Source organism: Cornus florida, unplaced genomic scaffold (assembly GCF_030987335.1).
Source record: "Cornus florida cultivar Cherokee Brave unplaced genomic scaffold, ASM3098733v1 CherokeeBrave_3.0.0_Hap2_Chr03, whole genome shotgun sequence".
Lineage (NCBI taxonomy): Eukaryota > Viridiplantae > Streptophyta > Magnoliopsida > Cornales > Cornaceae > Cornus > Cornus florida.
The window spans coordinates 4,945,744-4,968,032 of NW_026775573.1; the positions used below are offsets into that span (position 1 = coordinate 4,945,744).

Here is a 22,289-nt window from a genome sequence, read left to right on the forward strand (position 1 = left end):
ATTATTAGTTTTAAAGTCCTTATTTGAATGGAAAAGAGTGAATGAAGGTTTTAAATCCTCTTTAAAAAAATTTTAAAAGGTTGTGAAGCTCTAATTACACATACCAAATCCACTTAACCATATGTGTTATTTTCAAATCTATATAATGTACAAGTATTGTTTGAGCTTTCTATCTATTTTTTATTTTATTTTTTTAGTTTTAAATTGAGTTCTTTTAAAAGACACTAATTCCAAAATCTTAACACAAAAGATGAAGTAAATAATTATGCCAAGTAACTTAAACTTTATTTTCTTAGTTTTGGTACTTATTTTTCCCTTTAGGTGTTCTATTTTCTAAGGCAGCAAGGAAGGTGATGTAGTTGTCTTCTCATTTTTGTAACTCGGAAATTCAAGCAATGGCAAATTTATTTACTGAAAGAAGAAAAAATAAATAAAAATAAAAAATTGAAAGAAATTATTTAACTGAGAAATGGCAGGAAAACGTGCCAAAAAGTGCAAAATGAATAAGGCTTCCCATCTCCTTGAGAGTCTATGCACCTGATCTAGTTATTTGCATGAACAATTCTTTTTCTCTTTTATTTATTTATTTTTTGTCAATTTTATTCAGTATAAGATCCAAAATTTTGGTTTACATTAATCCAAAAAGGTTCCCTCCAAAAGAATATCAAGTTTATGAGCATAATCAAATACTGTGCATCAAATGATAGAAGTGACAACAAAAAAGAATAATGGTCCTATTATAACAAAAGGATTTGGAAAGCAAAAAAATTATGGGGAAATAATATATTAATGTAAAATGCATCCAGTAAATTTTCATAATTTGCTGCTGGTGGCTCTAAGTTGCAGTCTGCAACTTCCAAACTTCCCTACCAGCTTCCAAAAACACAAACAAAAGACATTTTCCCACAACTATGGAAATGCACAAAAGACATTTTCCCACAACTATGGAAATGCTTCTCGCTGTTTTGTGGGTAGCTCTAGTTCGGGCTCTACTTCACTCAGAGGAGAAAAATACTGATCCACCATGTCTTTTGATACTTGTTCCAAGCTTGGAGGGTCCCACTGCATATTTCGAATGTCTAAAAATGTCAATTTCACACAAAATTATACTAATGTTATGTTTGGGAACACTGAATCGATGACTTGAATTTGGAATTGTAGGAAATTTAGTTCAAACTTTGTACTAAAATTTCTCCAATCCCAAATCCATAGTGCCGATTCAGTGCATAGCATATATGGGAAATAAAGGTTGCAAAACTACCCTAGAGGATTTCAAAAATCAAATGAGAAAAGCTTCCTATCGCAGGGCACCGGCACTTTGATCTCTCCGGGATCACTTTTACCATCCAAAAGATGGGAGTTCATCATTTAATTTTCTGAAGTCAGTTTGGCAATACAATCTAAATTGATGATACCTTTGGAGCGAGGTCCTTTTCCACCATTCGTGCCCGGACACCCTAATGAGGTAATATAGAGGAACAAAAATTTAGAAACAACTATCAAGAGATTCTACCCCAATCACATGAGAATTAAGAAATAATATACCTCACAGAAGTCATTGGATATCTGTCTAGAAATTCCTTGTAGGGACATTTGGTACTCGCGGACCAGGCACTGGTCAAGAGTTTGAAATCTCCCTTCTCGTATCTGTACCAGATCTTAAAAAAAAGTGTGACATCATGATTCAAAGTGATTTTATAGAATTTAACCCACATAAACAACTAGAAGGGACTCACGGATCTCAAGGAAACCTTCAAGCTCAATGGTGAGGCGTATTTGAGATTCTTTAAAGCTGAAATGCACCAGTCTTCTTGAGTTCTCGCTGCCTCACTTTCCTGAGAAAATTTGTTATTTAAAAAACATTACTTCAAACATTAAAACCATTCCTTCAACTAGGAGAAAATATATATATATATATATCTATTCATTCAAAAATTTTGTCTCTCTTCTTTTTCTTTTTGGTAGGTGTGAGGTGTAATTTCAAATATCATCCTCACTATTTCCTTGGGCTTTGTCAAACTTATATGGTGCTGGAGCATAATGCTATAAGCTCTCCATGAGAAACTAAACAAAAATTTCTCTTGAAATTGGAAAAAGTTTGCAGAGTACTAATGCTTACCAGAGCATCAATGATTTCTTCAACTGTGGCATGGCCAAAACATTTGTTAAGGGTTTCGATCCTAAGCAAATGAGAGAGAGTAAAGAATCAGCTAAGTAAAGACACAGATAAATTATTAAGAAAAGATGTTCCAATCAAGTAGGAAACAATGTAGATTACTTAATTTAATTAATCATGGTTTGCCTGAATATTGTTGAAAACAAAAGCTCTTTGAAATGGAGGTGTCATATGGCTTGAGTCAACCCAGAAGAATTGCAAGGGCAAATGAAATATATTGAAGTATTACAATTACAAGTCAACTGGACACAGAGATGTCTAAAATGATTCAAAGATATTGAATTACATATAAGTTTCGCATGTGAGATGTATAATAATGATGAAGTGGATTGAACCAAAAGATCGAACCACCAATCAAAAGGAGATAATTAACCTTAAAATTCAATACAGTGAGTGTTCCATTTATGTATAAGAGTGAACCCCCTCATGTTTAAGAGATAATTTGTGGATTATTTGGAGTCAATTGAGTCAGGAACCACTTTGCACAGTCAATGATTAGGTAATTATGATGAAGCATTTGGATGTTCCATGAAGTTGAAATTAATTCCATTAATTTTCCGGAATATTTGAAGGCAGATTATCACTCAGAATGGAATACAAATATAGAATGAAATCACTATACATCATCGTGAAAAACAATAATAATAATTTTTTTTTAAAATGTAAATGATTCAAATTAAAGCAAATCGTGAGTGCTAAAAGAATTGTGTGTTTGTTGGTTGGGAGAACAAAATCAATTCAAACCATCCGTAAAACATAATGGAATGATTTCAATCCCACAAGATGTCCAACCACCCCTCAACTTTACCACCTTCTGAAATAATATGTCAAAGCATCCTTCAGTAACTCATTTTGCCTGTTGCAACCTCTACAAGAAATTTCCTTATGATTGAAGTCAAATGTGATAATCCAATAGTGTCCAACGATGATGCTCTAATTGGAACTATAAGCCAATAACAGCGAGAGAGAGAGAGAGAGCAGCGGTACTATTTAAGTTAAAAAAATAAAACATACAGGTCTCAAAAGGAACAAACACTTGAAGTCATTACTCAAAGGAAAACGAAAAAAATAAAATAAAAATAAAGATACCTGTGAAGTACACTCATACTATCGGGAAAGTCAAGATCTCCAAATTCTTCTAAAGAAGTTTCAACAACAGATGGATCATCAGTTACCAATTTTCCAAGTTGCTCTTCGATTAAAGGAATCCTCTGCAAAGGAGGAAGAACAAAGACATTATTGCAATATTGCCCTGAGAAACAAACATACAGCAGCTACAAAGACGAAGATCCAAGATAACTAACTGCACTGAGTGAATAGTGTGTAGCAATTCCACAGCCAAGCAATTCGGCTCCAATGAGTTTTTCTCCCGTGAGAGCCAAATACTCCCCTGCAAACAAGAATGCGCATTATATTATAACCATATGGGCATTACAATAATTTCATTAATTAACCAACCACTTGGCCTAGCTAATTGGGACACCAAATTAACAAATTATATTCTCTCAAAGAGTTTTCACTAAATAAGTATTATATAATGGAAAACCATGTCTTCTAACATCACCAAGCTTTATGGCTTACCAGCTTTCTGAAGCAACCTCGAGTAGCACTAAAAATACTGCAGCTCAATTTAGAAAGTGTCATCTAACATGCTAAGCAATAACAAGAACTCCCATTTATAGATTATTCCATGTCAAACATTATTCATTTATTTTGAAAAAAAAAAAGATCCACTAAAGAGCACCCGAGGAAGCACAGCAGAGTACACATGAAGTACTACAATAGGACCCTCCAAAGCAAGCTAACATCCTTCCATAGGCAAACATCCCCCAGCAAATCTAGAAAAAATCAACAAATAGGAGTCCTTTCCTGGCATCCACTAGAAAGGAGAACAAAGTGTGGATATATCAAATATTTATGCATGTTGAAGTATGATGACACAGCATATCAACATGGCATATCAGATTCTTTGAAGGTTGCCAAAGGCAATTCCACATACAGGTGTCATCCTTCTTATTAGATAAAGTGTTTGGGAACAACTTCAGGGAGAAATATCTTCTCAGTTCTTTTTAGTAAACTCTAGATTTGGTTGTGAATCAATTAATCGAGTGATCCTAAAATTCAAGAAGCTATGCGCTTCTGGGGAAATGTTAAAGTAGCAAACTCAATCATTAAAACTAATATGTACTGTATTACAGAAGAACATGGCAAAGCATTTACATATACATTTTTCTTTTTCTTTTTACGAAAATAAGCAAATTCAATAGGGGTCATATTTTCTTAAAATTGCTTCCAAGCGCCGTTTGGGAAGAAAATAAAGATAAACTGGGAGATTTTAGCAAAAGAGCAGCACATGATGTGAACTCACAAGAACAAGATCCCAACAAATGGCCCTTATCCTGGATTTATGGAGGTAGAAAGTCGTGAAAGGAATCTAAATAAGATTTCCAGTCATCTCTCTCCAAATCATACAACAATAGAATTCTAATAATTAATTTCCAAGAATATATAGCAATTAAAACAAGCTAACTATATTCATCGAAAAGTAAAATGAAATAAATCAAACAAGCTAACTGTGCAAAGAAACAAAACAAATTTGCACACATAAAAAAACTTACCTAAGTAACCAGGTAGATGTGAAAGGTGAAAAGATGCACCAGCATCAGGATGGAAACCAATTAAAGTTTCAGGGGTAGCAAAAACCTGCACTTTACACCTCTCTATTAATATAGACAATAAAATAAGTTCAAATCGAAACATAAAAAACCAATGTTTCAAGGGTAAAAACCATTAGTTTTTTTATTTGATCACCTTCTTGCCAGAAAGGCAAGGGGGCACTTCTATTGATTCTACAAAAGAAATCAGACTGGAACAAGCATAAAACCCACTCTTGATTTGACCACCTTCTTTCCAGAAAGGCAAGGGTGGCACTTCTATTGCTTCCACAAAAGAAATCAAGCAAGCAGAAGAAGTGACGGACAAATCTTAAACAGTTAAACCTAATGAACAAGAAGATAAGAAGATCATAGCGAATGTGGAGTGCTGGAATGGTTGGACAAACAGAGGCCACATTTTTGGCATAAATTTGTGCAAAGTGGTTGCTCTCACTCACATTTCCACCCGCATTCTCCACTTGCTGCCAGAAGTTTTATCATTACAGCAAGCAATGGGCCATTGGGCCCTACAAATAATGTACTTTTTTTTTTTTGGTTTGTATTTAAGCAAGCACAAGTTACAAGTTAAGGAACCATATCACAAAAGAGGATTTCTTTTTTATCAGAAAGGGTAGACAAGTTACTCAAGTAACTGTTGACCTTTTTTTATTTTTTTTTTTCCAGCATTCGTTGTAAAGTTAAAATAGAATCACTGCAGCTACAAAAAAAGTTCACAGATTTTTATCCGCATACTAAGGATCTTGTAAACACAAAAAGCAGAAGCTTTAACACTAATAAAAGGGTGTTGCTGCAAATGTTCATGTTTGCATCACAAAACAATATGATTTATTGACGTAAACATAAAATTTGTGTCCTTGCATGGAAACAAGGAATAAAAAGGATATTCCACAAAACCTACACATTACACATTTACTTATGCTTGACTCCTAAACCATAAAATCTACACATTACACATTTACTTATGTTTCTACGTGTTTATTTGAATTACAACTGAGATTTTTTTGTTGATTAATTTTTTTTGTTTGACTTCCAAAAAAAATACATGAATTTTACACCTTGCCGATGAAACCCGGACAACTCAACAATGTCTTAGCCTTCAAAAAAAATTCATATAAACTTTTCTCCAAATCACTGCATAAAGCATGTAACTCATATAGGGTTCAGATATTAGACACAACCAAGTTCAAAGTATATACGAAATAACCACACTGTTAAATAATCAAAAACTTTCTCAAAAGAGAAGAAATAAAAGAAAACCAGAAATGGACAACAAAAATTAGAACAACTATCAAACCAACATTTGACATTAAGGGGAAAAAAGGAACAGTGATCACACAGGTGTCTGGTACATACAGATTTATCAGTTGCGACCCTGAATGTCCCAGGTATTGAAATTCCAGTCCCACCGCCCATGGTAATCCCATTCAAAATAGCCACCTACATGGAGATCAAAATGCACCACCTTAATTATAATTATTGAAAGAGTTTTATTGAACAGATAAAATGGAAAAAATGTCAATCCATTCTCCCAAAAAACATTCCGAAAGGTTATTCTCCCAAATTTAACACAACTAATAAACATTAATTTGTATGTTCCCTACCCAACCTCAAAAGATAATGTTAATGAATTTTACAGTACTAAGTAGCTCATTCATTGAAAAGCAACAAGTACAGATCAGTTGTTTATTGCTTGTACAGGGAAGAATAACACACAGGTCAGTGTTTATTCATTATATAGGACAATAACTTTTCAAAGTATCAAAAGAATGAAACTCTTTAACAGTCTCGTAGAGGAAGATGTGACTAAAAGTTCAGTGGTTGATGCCTATCTGTTGCAGCCCTCCTACTTTATGTGAAATTGGGACTGATTCAAAGAATGACAAGATGCTGAATATGACGAAAGCAGAGATTCTATGACAACGATTCTGTTGTTGACAATAATCACAGGCATCCACATATCAAGAATTTCATGTTAAATTTTTTATATACGATCACATCAAATCAATAATTTATGAATGGTATTAGTAAGAACACCATACTCAAAAACCAACTGCATATTTCAACCTTAAAGGCATTTACATAACAAATACTCACATGTGGCTTCAAATATGTACCCACAACGTATATAAAACTATACAACGTTCTAAAAAAATCCTTACAATCTTCTATATTCCCTGCACAGTGTGAAACAATGATTATATGATTGTTAATAAACAAGCACCAATTTAAGTAATTCAAATAAACAAAATCAAGATAATGTAATAAAAAATGAAGCATCTAATAATTACTTTTGATGAAAAGGCATCTATCATCTCCATACAGAGAACACAAATAGAAGTGTTGATACACAACATGGAAGCACTACAAGAAAATAATATGAACTGTGAAGTCCTGAAGCATAGAAGATGTTTGAAAAGTTAAAAGAAAATAGTTGTGAGATATTTCCTTGTCATGCAAGAAAACTTTTCAATAAATAAAGTCATAATGTCCCACTACAATAGGAAAAAAAAAACAAAGGAACGTGAATAGAAGGAAGAGAAATAGACTATTTAATTGGGATTCTTGAGGGTCACGCATATAAAAAATATATACGTGTATATTCAGTATTTCTGCAAGCATATACAACTTCAAGCATTGTTTAATCTTCATTACCAATAATCAGATGCTGTCGAAATTTAATTATAATCAATGCTAAAATACTGTACTAGTTTTAGGCAATGCATAAATGTTTACGCTCTTTCTCTGGTATGGATTATTAAGCATGAAGCCCATAGTATGCTAGATTAGTTATGAGCATGGCCTTTTAAATAGGCCAAATGTACAGACATAGATATACAGACATCGATCTTGTGGTGCTAAGGGGCTGCTTGGGGAACCCAAGAACCATGTCAGACATGGACAAGTATAACTGGTTTTCTGGTGGAATCCATTCGGTAAATTCATTTTCAAGTTGCCACAAAAATAAGTCAGAAAAAAAAAAAAAAAAAAAAAAAAGGGAGCTCCTCAAACCAACTATCCATTAGTTCTTTATTCCTGCAAACCAAATAATAAAATAAGGAACAGTCTTGACTGAAACACTCCTTATTATTCCCAAACAGACCCTGAGTTAGCCAAGCCAATCTACTGACCGTTGTATAATCCTTCCTCTCTACCAAATATTATATAACACTCCAGCTGCCCTTCTCCATCCTCCAATTCTGAAAGAAATTTCCTCTCAAATCTCTTCATCCTTTTGAATCATTAATCCTAGATAACAATAAGTGGTCAATTTTGGCATCTACTGCTCAAGATTCATTGTTCCCCTATTTCTTCTTCTCGATTTATTATAGTTTGCCTTATTCTTGCTAGTCCTAATAGCTTTAGATTCTGCACCACGACCTTCACCTAGTTTCATTTCCTAAATTCTAATCTTAACAAACATAATTTTATAAGAGCATTTCATCACCCTTTAATTCGATGTGGAGCTATTTTTCTTTGAACGATCAACAAATACAAGGAAATTAAGTATGAAATGTAAGCTTAACTGAACAAAAGTAAATAAAACTGGATTCAAAGTAATTTTCTGTGTGATTCTAATAATTAACAGTTTTTTTTTTTTTTCAATAGGTTCAACCCCATACCTTCATTTATCGAATGATATAGAGAGACAATATTACCACCAGCACAAAATGCCCGGCCACTGCCCTTCAAAAATTCAAAACTATGCATAAGTTGCTTCTAAGCAAAAATAATAAGAATATGTAAACCGATAAGAAAATAATTATAACAATAGAAATGTATGAATGAGCGGAAAACAAACAACGAAATCATCACAGAAAAGTTACCTTCAGTACTACAAAACCAATATCTGAGTTATCTTCCCAACATTTGTACAAATGTAGCAACCTAGCCCCCTGAGCACCATGAATAAGGAGCTTATGGCACAAAATTTATATTTTAAATAATGGGTATCAATCAAACTCCAAGATAACAAACACCAATATGCTAAAATTCTCAATCAGAAACTTTGAGAATAAAACAGGCTAAAATACATATTTATATGAAATTCTGTTACAAAATACCTAAAGAACATACACTAATATATATACATAGGGGAAAGAAACGCACCATTGCAGTATTGAGGGAATTGAGAACCGAGGGTCTATTAAGTATTGCAGTTCTGGAACTAGCTTTGGCTTCAACTAGTACCTGAAATGAGTTTGAGCGAAAGGGTTCAGAGAGGAAGCGAAATTGAAGCTTAATTATGGAAGAAAAAGAAAAGGGCTATGTGAAATTCACTATGTCTTCGGGATCATCGCTAAGGGCACTATTGGAATGAAAGGCAAAGCTTCTTTGATGAGGAATGAAGCGACGACTGCGAAGACAACGCCTGATTAGCGAGGCAGCCTTGAAGCTTTGCATCTCTTTCTACTTTCTCTCTCTAAAATCTTTCTCAAGTACGGCTCTGGCCCAACTTCCGACTGAAGATTGAAGATGGTTAGTTCTCTGGAAATTGCTTCAACAGAAGAAAAGAACCAAGGAGAAGAAAATAGAATGCGATAAATAAGCATTTGACTGTCTAAGAAAAACATTTCTAGAGAAAATGCACAAGTCGATTATAAATTATAAATAAAGGTAAAGTGCACATAATTCTTCCCATATATAAAAAAGTGTGCACAAAATAGTTACTATATTAATTTTTTTTTTTTTTTTTTTTTTTTTTTTTTTTTTTTGGGTAAATTGCATTGAAACCCAGCGTCACTGCAATGGGATCAAATATTTTTTTTATTCAAATGTCATATTTATCCTAATTATTTAATTCAATTAATTTACAAAATATCGGTGATAAAATTACCCACTCATTATTAAGTATCTTACTCTACTCTAATCTTTAACTTTATTTTATTTATTTTTTTAGGACATCGTAGTAACTAGCCGCTGACATTCCCCCTCTCTCTCCCCCATCTTGGACATGGCTGTTTTTATTTTTTATTTTCTACTCTGGTGGTGATTGTTGTAGTGTGGTTTGGGTGTGGTTATGATGGTGTCTGGATTATCAGGATGTTTCAATATTTTTTTTTTTTTTTTTTTTTTCTATTGGGGTGGTGCCGGTGGTTCTGATAGCATCTGAGTGTGTTAGTGATGTTGTCTTGGTGTGGTAGTGATAACTCTGGTGGCGTTTGGAATATTTAAGTAAGGGTTGGTCATGATTTTTCAATTTTTTTTTTTCTACTGTGGCGGTGGTGGTTCTAGTGGTGTTTGGGTGTGGTGATAGTAGTTATGGTGATGTACAGTTATCTAGTTATTTCTAAAAATAAAAATAAAAAATTATTTTTTATTTTTATGTTGTGGTGGTGGTTATGGTGGTATAAGTATTATTATATATAAGATTAAGAGTTAGTTTGGTTCATTAAATTTAATTAGGAGGTTAACTTTATAATTTCATTATTTAAATAAAATTGTTGACAAGTCAAACACTTAAAAAGTAATTTTATATTATTTTAGAGGTCTGGAGGAGTATCAATGCACATTTTTTAAATCTAAAGGGTGTCAATGTAAACAAAGCCATTGACCGACGACTGAGTGGCGTTGACTAAAACCTCAGGAGATGTCAGTGCAATTTACCTTAATTTTGTTTTTAAATGCAAATACTATATTAATATAATTTATTGCATTAAATATAGTAGTATACATATTATATATTATATAAATTTAAGGACAAAAAACAAAAAAAAAACCCTCGACTTGTAACATTTTCCAGTAAATCCCCTGTTTATTTTTTTACCAAAAAACCCCTTCGACTTATAGCCTTTTTCCAATAAATCCTCCTTATCTAATTTTTAACTAAAGAACCCCCCTCAACTATCTGAATGGAGTACAAGAGTTGATATTCGGACCAAAATGCCCTTTTATTTAAATTTTAATTCTCCTGAACTGCAAAAATTCATATCTTACAAACAGTACATTTAAAATTTGTAAATGATATATGCACATAAAGCTTATGAAATAAGGATTTAAGAAATATAAGATTTGTACAAAAAAACTTTCATAACCAGACAGAAATAGGTAATCTAAAAATCTACTCCAATAATCTTATTTTATTTTAAAAAAATAAAAATGCTAGAGATATTTGTAAGAAAAGTTTCAGAATTATTCATTTACATGTGGAGCCGAATATATAAAAAATTTAGCCCTAACAGAGATCGATTTCATGAGATATCATATTTTGCATCAAAGTATTTTCATTCTTTTATAGATTCACAATTTAAAAAAAAAAAAATGAATATTCGGTCTCTCCCGGGGCTAATTTTTTTATATGTTATACTCCATATGAAAATGAATAATTCTGAAAATTTTCTTACAAATAACCCGAGTATTTTATAAAAAATAAAATAAAAATATGATTATTGCAGTAAATTTTTAGATTGTTTATTTCTCTTTGGTTATGAAGATTTGTTATATTTCTGGAATTATTGTTTTATAAGCTTTTTGTGAATATATATTATTTACAATATTTGGATGTACGGTTTGTAAGATATGAATTTTTGAAATTCGATAAAATTAAGATTTAAATAAAATGGTATTTTAGTCCAAATATCCACTATTTTACCCTCTAGATAGTTGAGTGGGGTTATTTGGTAAAAAATTAGACAAGGGGGATTTATTGGAAAGGGCTACAAGTCGAGGGGGTTTCTTTGGTAAAAAAAATAGATGAGGGGTTTATTGGAAAATGTTACAAGTTGAGAGGGGTTTTCCGTACCTTGCCCTAAATTTAACTAGGGGTGCACAGAAAAACCGTGGAACCGAACTGAGGCTTCGGTTTCGATTCTCACGGTTCCGGTCCCAGTTCTAAAAATTAGAAATCGTTCATTTACGATTCGGTTCTAGTTCCAGGCCCGTGGGAACCGAACCAAACCGGAACCGTATATATATATATATATAATTTGATTATATTATATATTTATATTTACTTGTATACTGTCAATATAGTACTATACTTTTAAATCAAATGGAAACTCTAAAAATAGAGGGAATGTAATTTACCCGAATAGTCCCATCTAAAATATATTTTGGTATTTATATTATATTAAATAAAGTATATTGTTTTCTTTATCTGTTTTATTTTTCATTTTTTAATAGTCCAAATCCTGCCATAATATGGTCATATACTAAAATATTATTTTTGTATACTGTTTTTTGGTATATACCAAGTTTTATCAAGACTATAATACCAACATATTATACTCATGTTGATGATATTATCTTGTTTGATCATGGAGGCTTATCTTCTGCCAACATTCTCAAAAGAGATTTGCATATTTTGAAGTCAGTAGCAATGCAACACGACTCATCTTCCTTAGTCAACGGTTCTGTGGAACCAAACCGTGCGGCTCGATTCCATATACACACAGTTCCAATTCTGGTTCCATTTTAAAGGAATCGTTGTGACCAGTTCCTAGTGGAACCGAACCGAATCATGTGCACCCCTAAATTTAACCTATAATATAATAGTTGCAATTTTATATATACCAATTTTACATAGATATAATTTAACACTGTAGTAAAAGATATTTATATATATTGCATAATATTAATATAACCCCCTTGTGATTGGTAAGGGTAAAAAAAAAAATTATAACCACATGTGATTTTTTTTTTTTTTCTAAATTTGAAGCAACTGATATATATACTATAAAGTAATTAGTACATGGTGGGCCTTTGCCAAAACAATCCAATATTGGGAAAAAACTTGTTGAAAAGGTAGACAAACAAGCCTAAAAGGGATAAACAAGGCCCAACCCAAACCTAAACAAAACTAATAACCGCAATTAAAGGGCTAATACCCATTAATGGTAGCTGTTGTTTCAAACATTCCGTTGACTAAAACCTAACCCTCCATTGGACGAGGACTGTGAGAAAGCTTAATCAGGCAGACGGCAGCAAGATGGCGAAAGGTTCCATTCAGTAAGGATAGAGAAACTGATAAATCCTTCAGAAACCCTAGTTTGAGGATTGAAGTAATGGTGGGGCAAATTTTTGTTAGAACGGCTCTCTAAGACTTCTTTTCTTGAAATATTCGATTATTACGTTCTTCCCGAGAGTGATACACCACAACTGAGAAACAAACTTTGCGAGCAGGTTTGCTGGAGAATTTAACTTCCGAGTGGTGATAATAAATTGCACTAAGTTTTTCCAATTTCGAATTGAAGAGTAAAAATGACTATTGTCACAAATGTATCTCCAAATTGGGGAGACGAAGCAGCAATTGAAGAATAGGTAATCATGAGATTCGGTTGAGATGTTACAGAGCCCACATATGTTCTGGTGTTGTGCCATGGATTTGCTATCCGGTGTAGGTAATCTTGATTGAATTGCCAACCATAGATTGAACTTCATATGTGGAATTGTGGAGGGATTGCGAAACCAAATTGTACCAAGGGACCTGAGCTAATTGGCCTATAAGGTAAAATGAGATATGTTTGAAGCTATAACAACATATGCTTGTTAGGATAAAATGCAAAAAAAAATATTTTTGTAGCATTGATATTGTGCATCTAGACCCAATTTTTTTTAATAAATATTGTGCCTAAAATCTCTTTGTAATATAAATATGGAAAATGTTATTTTTGACGACAAGTATATCCCGATAAAAAATCGACTTCCACTTGGCAACAGACTATTTACGTACAGCATTCTCTCTCTTCCTCTGCTCACAGTCATTCTCTCTCATGTGTTTTTCGACAATGGGCGAATGTCCGTTCTACGACGAAGTAGACTCTGGTAATGGACTGAAACGACACTAATGAACTATGACGATAGACTGAACTTTGAGTAAGAGTTAGCAGCGGCAAGGAAGAATTGCACCTGCGACATAGTAATTCCATCAATCTCTTCTGTTTCTGGCCATCACCAATTGCTTTGGTGGAACATAATATAAACTGGTGGAGAGAAAACAAATAAAAAAGGAAAAATTCCATTCTAGTCCTACTTTTTCCCCTGTGAAACAAAAATATAAGTTTGTAAACAAAATCAAAAGCAAAGCAGAGCACAAAATTCTTCTGAGATGATGCACAAAACAAAGGAATTGTTTCAAATCTCTCACACTAATTTTACATCATCATATACATACATGTTATACCTCTTAAATTAATGCTCATATTCATAGTACCTCTTTCATTCATTTCAATCTCCGATCATCCTTCTTCTTCTTCGCTAGCGACCATAGCGTCTGTTGATTCCCACGGCGATCTACTATGTGTTTGTGGAAGAACGAATTGACTGCGTCGGCGGGGTAGGAGGATTTGGTTTGGAAATAATTACAGATCGATCATCTTCATGGGCGAATCAATCTACAGCAATGACAATGATCGGCGGCAGTTAGAGTTGTGTTTGACAGTGACGATATAGTTTTCAGCGGTGGTATTTATCGTGGCACTCTGTAATTTTTGTGTTGAGAGAGATGATCGGCGGATGACGAGTTTTGTGCTATAGTTTCCGGCAGCCGCATTGGTTCTGGCACAATGCAATTTTATGTAGAGAAAGACATGGTTGTTGTACTGTACTAAGAGCATCCGAGGCGCAGTAAATGTAGAATGATAACGTGTCAGTTTAGAGAGAGAAAGGGGCGGTATGGTGAAAGAAATAGAGTGTTTTTTTTGTGGGACCTACACTCACTATCTATGCCATTGTCCACATACAGAGTTACGTTTGGAGAATACTCCATTTTTTTTTCTTTGTTTAAAGAATCTGATAGAAGGCAAAAAACCAAAAAGGCAGCTTCAATGGCTCAATTACTTCCAAACGGTCAATTACATTCAAATAGTAATAAAACGGTTATATTTTTAGCCTATAAATACTAAATTTCATCTTCAATAATTATCATCTTCATAATTTCTTTAAATTTCTTAACAAATCTAATCGAAACAAATAATTTTTAAAATATTGTTCATTCATCAGCAATATGAAAATTACATTTTATTCGATTACAATAAATTTAAGCATCTTCATTACCAAATTGATTCCACAAATGTTCCATGAGATCTTTCCTAAGATTTGCATTGTCAGATTTATTGCAAATCCCACTTAGGCAAGAGGAAATGTGTGCCGCCAACATTGATGGGTTTTGAACGTAATGTGAAAGAGAGATTGGGTCATCTGTCAGTGGTGTCCATTGCAAAATGTGTTCGCCCTCGTCTTCAATGATCATATTGTGTAATATGATGCACGTTCTCATTATCTTGTTTAGATCTTTTGTATTCCAATAAAGTACTGGTTGATGCGTTATAGCCCACCTCATCTGCAACACGCCGAACGCCCATTCTATATCCTTCCTAACAACTTCTTGTTTGTTAGCAAATAATTTCTCTTTGACAGTTGTTGGGTGCGGGATGGTTTGCATCAAAGTTGTCCACTTAGGATATATACCATTAGATAGGTAATACCCCATTGTACGTTGATGCCCATTCACCACGTAATTAATCGGAGGCATTGAACCATTGATCATGCTCTTGAATACTGGGGAATGATCAAGAACATTCAAGTCATTGTGTGAACCAGCCATACCAAAGAAAGCATGCCAGATCTACAGATTTTTCGATACAACGGCCTCCAATATGAGGGTAGGTTTATGGTTTCTTCCCCGTGTGCGTGCCATACCATGCCATGCTGCGGGGCAGTTTTTCCATTCCCAATGCATACAATCTATAGAGCCAAGCATAACTGGAAAACCTCTTTTTTCCCCTTCTCGAAGCAGACTTGCAATGTCGTCTGCATTTGGTGAGCATTGGTACTGCTCCGCATACACAACAATTATAGCATCACAAAACCTCTTCAAGCTTTCGATCGCAATGCGCTCAGAAATCTTTATATACTCGTCATAAAGATCAGCTGAAATTCCATATGCAAGTATACGGATTGCAGCAGTCCTCTTCTATATAGGAGTGAACCCCCATACGACCGAGGGCATCTGGTTTCTGGATGAACCATTCGTCATATGTTATAACACCGTTCAAAATGCGAAGAAACAACTCTCGTCGCATCCGAAACCTTCTACGAAATATGTTTGGTGGATAAATAGGATTTTCAGCAAAGTAATCTCGGAATAGCCGTTGTGCTGCCTCCTCTCGATCACGTTTAATATATTTTCTCTTACGAGGTTGAAAGAATGCTCGCACCCTATCAGGCGATAATAATATCCTCACATCGTTCATCCTTTTTCGATGGATTTCAAAAATATCTTCCCCATCTGAATCTGACGAATTTAATGGAGACATAGACTCAAAAACGGGTATATCTCGTGACGATGAAGCCATTGTTTTTTTTTTTTTTTTTGTATAAGAAATATGAAGACTCAAAGAATAGAGAATAGATTTGAGAATGCAAAGAAATGAACTTGATAATTGAAAGAAAATAAAATTGAAAAAAAATAGAATGAGTGGTTTATATAGAAATTGAAAGAACAGATAATGGACTTGAGAATGCAAAGAAATGGATTTCATAATTGAAAGAAGATAGAATGAGTGGTTTAGATAGAAATTGAAATATAGCCGTTGGGAATAAGACAAAAAATTATTAAATTCAAATTCAAATTCAAATTTTTTGTTTAATTTTTAAATTAAATTAATAAAATAATAAAAAAATAATAAATAGAGAATGAGATAATTGGGTTCCACATCATTGAACATATGGATAAAAAAAAAATAGAGTATCACATCATCACTTTTTAACTTACGTGGCACTATACTTTTTAAAAAGTAGATAGAGAAGCATGTATGCCCAGTTGCCCACACCATTTGCTTTAACAAGGGCAAAATTAAAAAAAAAATTAAAAAAAAACAAAAAAAAAAAACCCCATATTGTGATTTTAGTGGGCCATAGACACATCCATGTAGGAATCGATTTTTTGTCGAGTGTTTATTAATTGGGGGAAAATAGCAGCTCCCTATAAATATTGTATATATATACCTTATTCCTAAACAACAAAATGAAATGGTATGATTGTAATTGGAACACATGTTGGGCTTGGACCTAGAATGTTCGTAGGTGGTTTTCAATATGCGGGTTTTTGGCTACTGGGCTGGGGCCATTTATTCATGTCCCTTCACAATGCGAACTTTTAAACATAGTATACATTATGTATGACGTGATAATTTGATTTCTTAACCAATTAAAAATTCAACACTTTATTTTAAAGTGACAATCACAATGTTTTTTATTTTGAAAGTGGTAAGCACTTCCAATATTATCACTCCCTCATTAAATTAAAAAAAAAAAAATTTGCTATTTGAACTAATACAAGTTATATATATATATATATACAGTGACGTTTAAGTGCTCCTTGATGAGTAAGGAATAGTATACTCACTTTTAATCCTGGATCCTGACCTTAGAATATAATTTTACGGTAATTAATTAATCAGTTTTTTTTTAGGGAACTTGTTTCTTTTTTTATTACTATTATATATTATTATTAACCGGAAATGACAAAACTAGACATGTTTTTAATGAAAATAAACTAAAATAAAATTGGATAGGATTTTCTTGTATACGTATATAAAAATTATAATTAATAAAAAATTTCCAACGTCATCTATGTTTGTTCGGATCATTACCTTCCTTCTATATTTCAACCTTATGGTTGAACGGATTGGAAATAAAATTTTTTATTTTTTTTTTCTTTTGTATGCTTTGCGAATTCTCTCGCTGTATGAAGTAATTTTTTTTTTATGTTTTGGGAATTTCTTAATTAGCCTACTATACACAAGTTTGCTATTCATGTTGATTTCTGTTTGTTATTTTTTGATCCTGTTTTATTTTATTTTTTTCAGATGTAGTTACCTTCTATGTTTCAACCTTCTATGGTTGAAGGGATTGAAAATAATTTTATTTTTTTTAATTGGTATGTTTTGCGAATTCCCTGGATGAACAGGTAGGAAGGAATTTTTGTATAAGTAGAAAATAAAATCCTATCCAATTTAATTTTAGTTTATTTTCATTAAAAATATGTTAACTCAAAAAACTGATTAATTAATTATGTATGATTAAATTCTAAGGTCAGAATTAAAAATAAGTATATTACTCAATAAATATATATATATATATATATATATATATATATTACAAGAAATACACACGCCTTTTCGTTTGAAGGATACACATATGAAAATAATATTACAGCGGATACAAATTTTGCTATTTCCAATTTTGGTCGTAAGAATTATTGGTCAGAGGCCTTTTGAAATTTTGAACCATTTATCTTCTGTTCTAGAAGATGAGTACTAGTTACTCTATAAAAATAAAATCATTACATATCACATGTGAAAATCACAACAATTTGTAAAATTAACCAGTCATAAACTTTGGAATTATTTGGTAAATGCCTTAGTTTCTTTTCTTTCCCTACCCATTTCTTAGCAGCCAAACAGCTAATCCAACTAATAGACTACCATGGAGATCCTATGGAAACGAACTTCAATGGGATAGAGTTTTTGGCCTTTTAGTAACTGTAAAAGCTGCTCTCTCGTCACCCTTATCGCTATCCCCTCGTATTTCGGTACCTTCGATTCTCTCTTTCTCTCTCTCTCTCTCTCTCTATATATATATATATATGATCTTCTCTTTCTAATCACATCATCTCCCTACTGTCTCTCACACACACAAACACACAGTTTTGCAACAATGGCAAAAAATCCAGTTAGGGTTCTCGTCACCGGGGCAGCTGGTAATGTTATATATAAATATATATTCATGTATTTATATATATAAATATACATATGCGTATATGTATGTATATGTATAGTTGTTCTTTTCTTTGGAATGGAGATCTCATATTCCTGCATTGCTTGTGTATTTTGATTTTGATTTGGTATATGGTTGCCTTACAGTGAAGGTTTTGTTATTAAAATACGTTTATGTATACACACATAAATATTATATATTATATAAAGATGTATATATGTGTGTACGATCGTGGTAAACAGTCATCAGTCTTTGGGCTTATGAGAAATGGAGAATATTAATGTAGTGGTTGAGAAGATTGTTGTTGTTCTGGTTTGTGTATATTTGTCACGGAGTATCATTAGATACTTGCTGAGCTTCTTGAATGTAGAAAAGGAGCCAATCACAGTACTTATCACTGGTGCTGCAGGCATGTTCATTCAATAATCTCTTATCTTTTGCTGAATTTATTAATTTCTGATCTTAAAACTCTGTTATTGTTATTAATTGTGTGAATATTCATGTTTGAGTTGTGGTAGGCCTTTGAAATTACTAATTATATCCAATTCTAAATTATATGGGGTGTTGGCAAAATGGATCCTCCTCTGGTCTTATATTCATGTTCTTAACCAATTGATCCTTTGTCTATTTTTCATTTTTTATTTTTTTGTGTACTTTTTTCGGGTCTTACCCAAATAGGAGTAGCTTTAAATTGCTCTTTTTTTAAGCAGAATTTGGCAAACAGCCTATGATGGACTTTATAGTTTTTAGTCCAAATATTACAACATTCAATTTCCGGAATTTATTATGAATATCGGGTTGTCTTAGTTAGAAAAATACTGAAATTGCAAAATGGGGGATTATTTTAAGTGAAAAGTATTTTTACATCTGAAATTTCCCTCAGTTTGATCCAGGAATCCTATTGGCAATTGTAGGTGTTAGACTGGTCTTCTGTCATGGAAAATTCAAGAACCATAATTAATCTTGATTCTTTTTACATGGACTTTGTGAATCATTGTTGTGAATACTATTGATGTTGTTAATCATCTGGAATGTTCCTAAACAATGTGGATTGATAATATAAATTGGTTCAAATCCAGTCAAAACACTATTTGGAAAGGAGGAATCTAGTTGTTGGCAGAACTGTAGATACTAATTGATAGGAAAGTTTAAAAACATATCCATCTAAATTTGTTGATTCAAGTTAAGCATGCATATCTGACTTCAAAAGCTCGGAAATTTTTTTCGTGTCCTACTGCACCTGTTCTCATTGGGTGATGTAGAAATGTTCCACAGGGCAAATAGGCTATGCTCTTGTTCCGATGGTTGCTAGAGGTGTTATGCTAGGTCCAGATCAGCCTGTGATTCTACACATGCTTGATATTGGACCAGCAGCTGAGTCCTTGAATGGGGTAAAGATGGAATTGATCGATGCTGCCTTTCCTCTTCTTAGAGGTATGGCCTTTTAATTTAGAATGCAAGCTCAACATGATTCAATTGCTGTTGCTTCGGAACTTCTGTTGATGTTGCTGTTTTTATGGTTGAACAGGCGTTGTTGCCACCACGGATGTTGCTGAAGCTTGTAAAGGTGTCAACATTGCTGTCATGGTCGGTGGATTCCCGCGGAAGGAAGGAATGGAAAGGAAGGATGTGATGTCCAAAAATGTTTCAATTTACAAGGCCCAAGCCTCGGCCTTAGAGCAGCATGCTGCTCCAGATTGCAAGGTGAGATAGCCCTATTGGCAGTCCTCTGGATTCTTTCTTTCAGTTCCTTTTCACAAGTTATGGAATCTGAACATATGATCAGAAAGATGCTGTTGATGTTATCACCAGTCACACACACATACCGTATCTACTGCATTTTAGTAATCCCATTCGCATACAATATTAGCATGTGGTATGACTGAGGTTATGGCCTTAGATAGAGCGGAATGGAAATATAGGGTTCATGTAGCCGACCCTAAGTAGTTGGGAAAAAGGCTTGATTGTTGTTGTTGTTACATTCACATAAAATTCAATTGTTGTTACCTTCCAAAGGTTGATGGATGATAACCCCTAATCCTGACATTCATTGTCTTACTGTTAGAATTTAGAGATCAAACATATTTTTTACATAAAACAAACATATTTTTCATTTTATGTTAATGGATCATATGATTATTATTTATGCAGGTGTTGGTGGTTGCTAACCCAGCGAACACCAATGCACTCATCTTGAAAGAATTTGCCCCTTCAATCCCGGAGAAAAACATCACATGCCTCACAAGGCTTGATCATAACAGAGCCCTGGGCCAAATCTCAGAAAAGGTAAACGCCCATGTTGGTGATGTGAAGAATGTTATCATATGGGGCAATCACTCTTCAACTCAATATCCTGATGTCAATCACGCAACCGTGGGAGAGAAATCTGTCAGAGAACTCGTTGGCAATGATAATTGGTACCTCGAATATTCTGTATCTGCCTATGTGCATCTGTTTGAATCTTTGTTGTCTTGGAATAATAATGTTGCTCCATTCAAATGCTTTAGGTTGAATACCGAATTCATCACCACCGTGCAGCAGCGTGGTGCAGCTATCATCAAAGCTCGAAAGCTCTCTAGTGCACTATCTGCTGCAAGTTCTGCTTGTGATCACATACGCGATTGGGTTCTTGGCACTCCCAAGGTTGAATTTCTTCATTCAAAGCATTATCCTGTGAAATGATGTGTGTGTGTGTGTTTCCCTCTTTTCTATGCCATTATTTGCATCCATTTCTTCATTTGCTTTTGCTCCTTTTAATTCAGGGAACATGGGTGTCAATGGGAGTGTATTCTGACGGATCTTATGGAATCCAACCCGGTCTTGTTTACTCTTTCCCTGTTACTTGTGAGAAAGGAGAATGGTCAATCATGCAAGGTAAGTGAATGTTCTTCACAAACTGCTGCAACAATTGTCCATTTTATGCTTGAGCAAATGAATCCTTGGGGCTCAAAGTTGGCTACAGATACTTGATCATAGGAATATTATAGATCTTCTTTATCAGTTCTTTTCAGATCTCACCGATCAATTTGTCACCCAAAACAAATGGCGGACAAAAAAATGTGACATTTGACTATGTTCGCAGAGGGTTTGGGAATTGTGGGATTCGAATATTTTTGTATCCGGCAGGTTCACTTGATGAGTTTGAACCCTGCAGTTTATGAAGGATGATCTGCATTGTGTGCTGGCAAAATCAAGAATGAATGTTTATCATATATTCCAGTAGCATAGTATACCGTGATAAAATAGTACTAGTATTCTTTGTAAATGGAATGAAACTGATCCATCATTATGGAATGGCAGGGCTCAAGATCGACGAATTTTCTAGAGGGAAGATGGATGCCACTGCGAAAGAACTGATTGAGGAGAAATCATTGGCATATTCATGCCTCAATTGATGATGAGATGTGCTTTGGTATTTCTTTCGGAGAAAAATAAAAGAGGGATTTCATTGACCCAAAGAGATACAGTGATGGAATTTTTAGTTGCCTTGATAGTTTGATTATGTTGTTAATAAGCCTCCATTTGTTGTTGCAGTGCTCTGATTAGAGTTTCTAATCAACATATATCTCTAGCATATTGAATAGGAGATCAATTTCATGCTTGACTCAAGGATTGTTTTGTGGTGACTTGTTCTCTTATTTTAGATCATTTGATATTTATTTTCCATTTTTTTATAATAGTTATTTTCAGCTATTAGATTTTGGAGGGGATAAATACACTAA

At 33.6% G+C, this 22,289-nt stretch overlaps 4 protein-coding genes across 6 annotated transcripts; 1 reads left to right on the forward strand and 3 right to left on the reverse strand.

Annotated features, from left to right (window-relative positions):
- Positions 1 to 722: 722 nt before the first annotated feature.
- On the reverse strand, positions 723 to 9,417 carry LOC132299143 (3-hydroxyisobutyryl-CoA hydrolase-like protein 1, mitochondrial). Its single transcript, XM_059795613.1, has 14 exons — positions 9,130 to 9,417; positions 8,959 to 9,039; positions 8,676 to 8,744; positions 8,472 to 8,535; positions 6,946 to 7,025; positions 6,205 to 6,288; positions 4,795 to 4,879; positions 3,481 to 3,566; positions 3,266 to 3,387; positions 2,120 to 2,180; positions 1,737 to 1,835; positions 1,546 to 1,647; positions 1,416 to 1,457; positions 723 to 1,062 (listed from the first exon to the last, which is right to left on the reverse strand). The coding sequence occupies exons 1-14, from the start codon at positions 9,250 to 9,252 to the stop codon at positions 943 to 945; spliced, it is 1,218 nt and encodes a 405-aa protein (XP_059651596.1). The 5' UTR covers positions 9,253 to 9,417; the 3' UTR covers positions 723 to 942.
- A 3,757-nt stretch (positions 9,418 to 13,174) lies between these two features.
- On the reverse strand, positions 13,175 to 15,391 carry LOC132300976 (uncharacterized). The gene is made up of 2 exons (XM_059798278.1): positions 14,842 to 15,391; positions 13,175 to 13,287 (listed from the first exon to the last, which is right to left on the reverse strand). The coding sequence occupies exons 1-2, from the start codon at positions 15,389 to 15,391 to the stop codon at positions 13,175 to 13,177; spliced, it is 663 nt and encodes a 220-aa protein (XP_059654261.1).
- Positions 15,392 to 15,412: 21 nt separating this feature from the next.
- Positions 15,413 to 16,142, reverse strand: LOC132300977 (uncharacterized). The gene is made up of 2 exons (XM_059798279.1): positions 15,785 to 16,142; positions 15,413 to 15,717 (listed from the first exon to the last, which is right to left on the reverse strand). The coding sequence occupies exons 1-2, from the start codon at positions 16,140 to 16,142 to the stop codon at positions 15,413 to 15,415; spliced, it is 663 nt and encodes a 220-aa protein (XP_059654262.1).
- A 1,997-nt stretch (positions 16,143 to 18,139) lies between these two features.
- LOC132299144 (malate dehydrogenase, cytoplasmic-like) lies at positions 18,140 to 22,231 on the forward strand. 3 transcript variants are annotated; one of them, XM_059795614.1, is made up of 8 exons: positions 18,140 to 18,382; positions 18,498 to 18,550; positions 19,843 to 20,001; positions 20,096 to 20,271; positions 20,719 to 20,984; positions 21,075 to 21,210; positions 21,330 to 21,441; positions 21,868 to 22,231. In XM_059795614.1, exons 2-8 carry the CDS (start codon positions 18,508 to 18,510, stop codon positions 21,960 to 21,962), a joined length of 987 nt encoding a protein of 328 aa, XP_059651597.1. In that variant the 5' UTR covers positions 18,140 to 18,382; positions 18,498 to 18,507; the 3' UTR covers positions 21,963 to 22,231. The 3 variants fall into 3 exon arrangements, with proteins under 3 accessions (XP_059651597.1, XP_059651598.1, XP_059651599.1); XM_059795615.1 differs by lacking the exon at positions 18,498 to 18,550 and having other exon boundaries at positions 18,141 to 18,382; XM_059795616.1 differs by lacking the exons at positions 18,140 to 18,382; positions 18,498 to 18,550 and adding an exon at positions 18,625 to 18,976.
- Positions 22,232 to 22,289: the final 58 nt, after the last annotated feature.

What these genes read in the sequence shown, in the direction of transcription:
- LOC132299144 (XM_059795616.1), top strand. Translation starts at nt 18,835, where the DNA reads ATGGAGAATATTAATGTAGTGGTTGAGAAGATTGTTGTTGTTCTGGTT. An exon ending in CTCGTTGGCAATGATAATTG is followed by an intron (nt 20,985 to 21,074) that starts GTACCTCGAATA and finishes CAAATGCTTTAG; the next exon opens with GTTGAATACCGAATTCATCA. An exon ending in AGAATGGTCAATCATGCAAG is followed by an intron (nt 21,442 to 21,867) that starts GTAAGTGAATGT and finishes ATGGAATGGCAG; the next exon opens with GGCTCAAGATCGACGAATTT.
- LOC132300977 (XM_059798279.1), bottom strand. Translation starts at nt 16,142, where the DNA reads ATGGCTTCATCGTCACGAGATATACCCGTTTTTGAGTCTATGTCTCCA. An exon ending in GAAACCAGATGCCCTCGGTC is followed by an intron (nt 15,718 to 15,784) that starts GTATGGGGGTTC and finishes ATGGAATTTCAG; the next exon opens with CTGATCTTTATGACGAGTAT.
- LOC132299143 (XM_059795613.1), bottom strand. Translation starts at nt 9,252, where the DNA reads ATGCAAAGCTTCAAGGCTGCCTCGCTAATCAGGCGTTGTCTTCGCAGT. An exon ending in GGGTCGCAACTGATAAATCT is followed by an intron (nt 4,880 to 6,204) that starts GTATGTACCAGA and finishes TGTAAAGTGCAG; the next exon opens with GTTTTTGCTACCCCTGAAAC. An exon ending in TGAAGGTTTCCTTGAGATCC is followed by an intron (nt 1,648 to 1,736) that starts GTGAGTCCCTTC and finishes GATCTGGTACAG; the next exon opens with ATACGAGAAGGGAGATTTCA.
- LOC132300976 (XM_059798278.1), bottom strand. Translation starts at nt 15,391, where the DNA reads ATGGCTGGTTCACACAATGACTTGAATGTTCTTGATCATTCCCCAGTA. An exon ending in ACATTTGTGGAATCAATTTG is followed by an intron (nt 13,288 to 14,841) that starts GTAATGAAGATG and finishes TTTACCTTATAG; the next exon opens with GCCAATTAGCTCAGGTCCCT.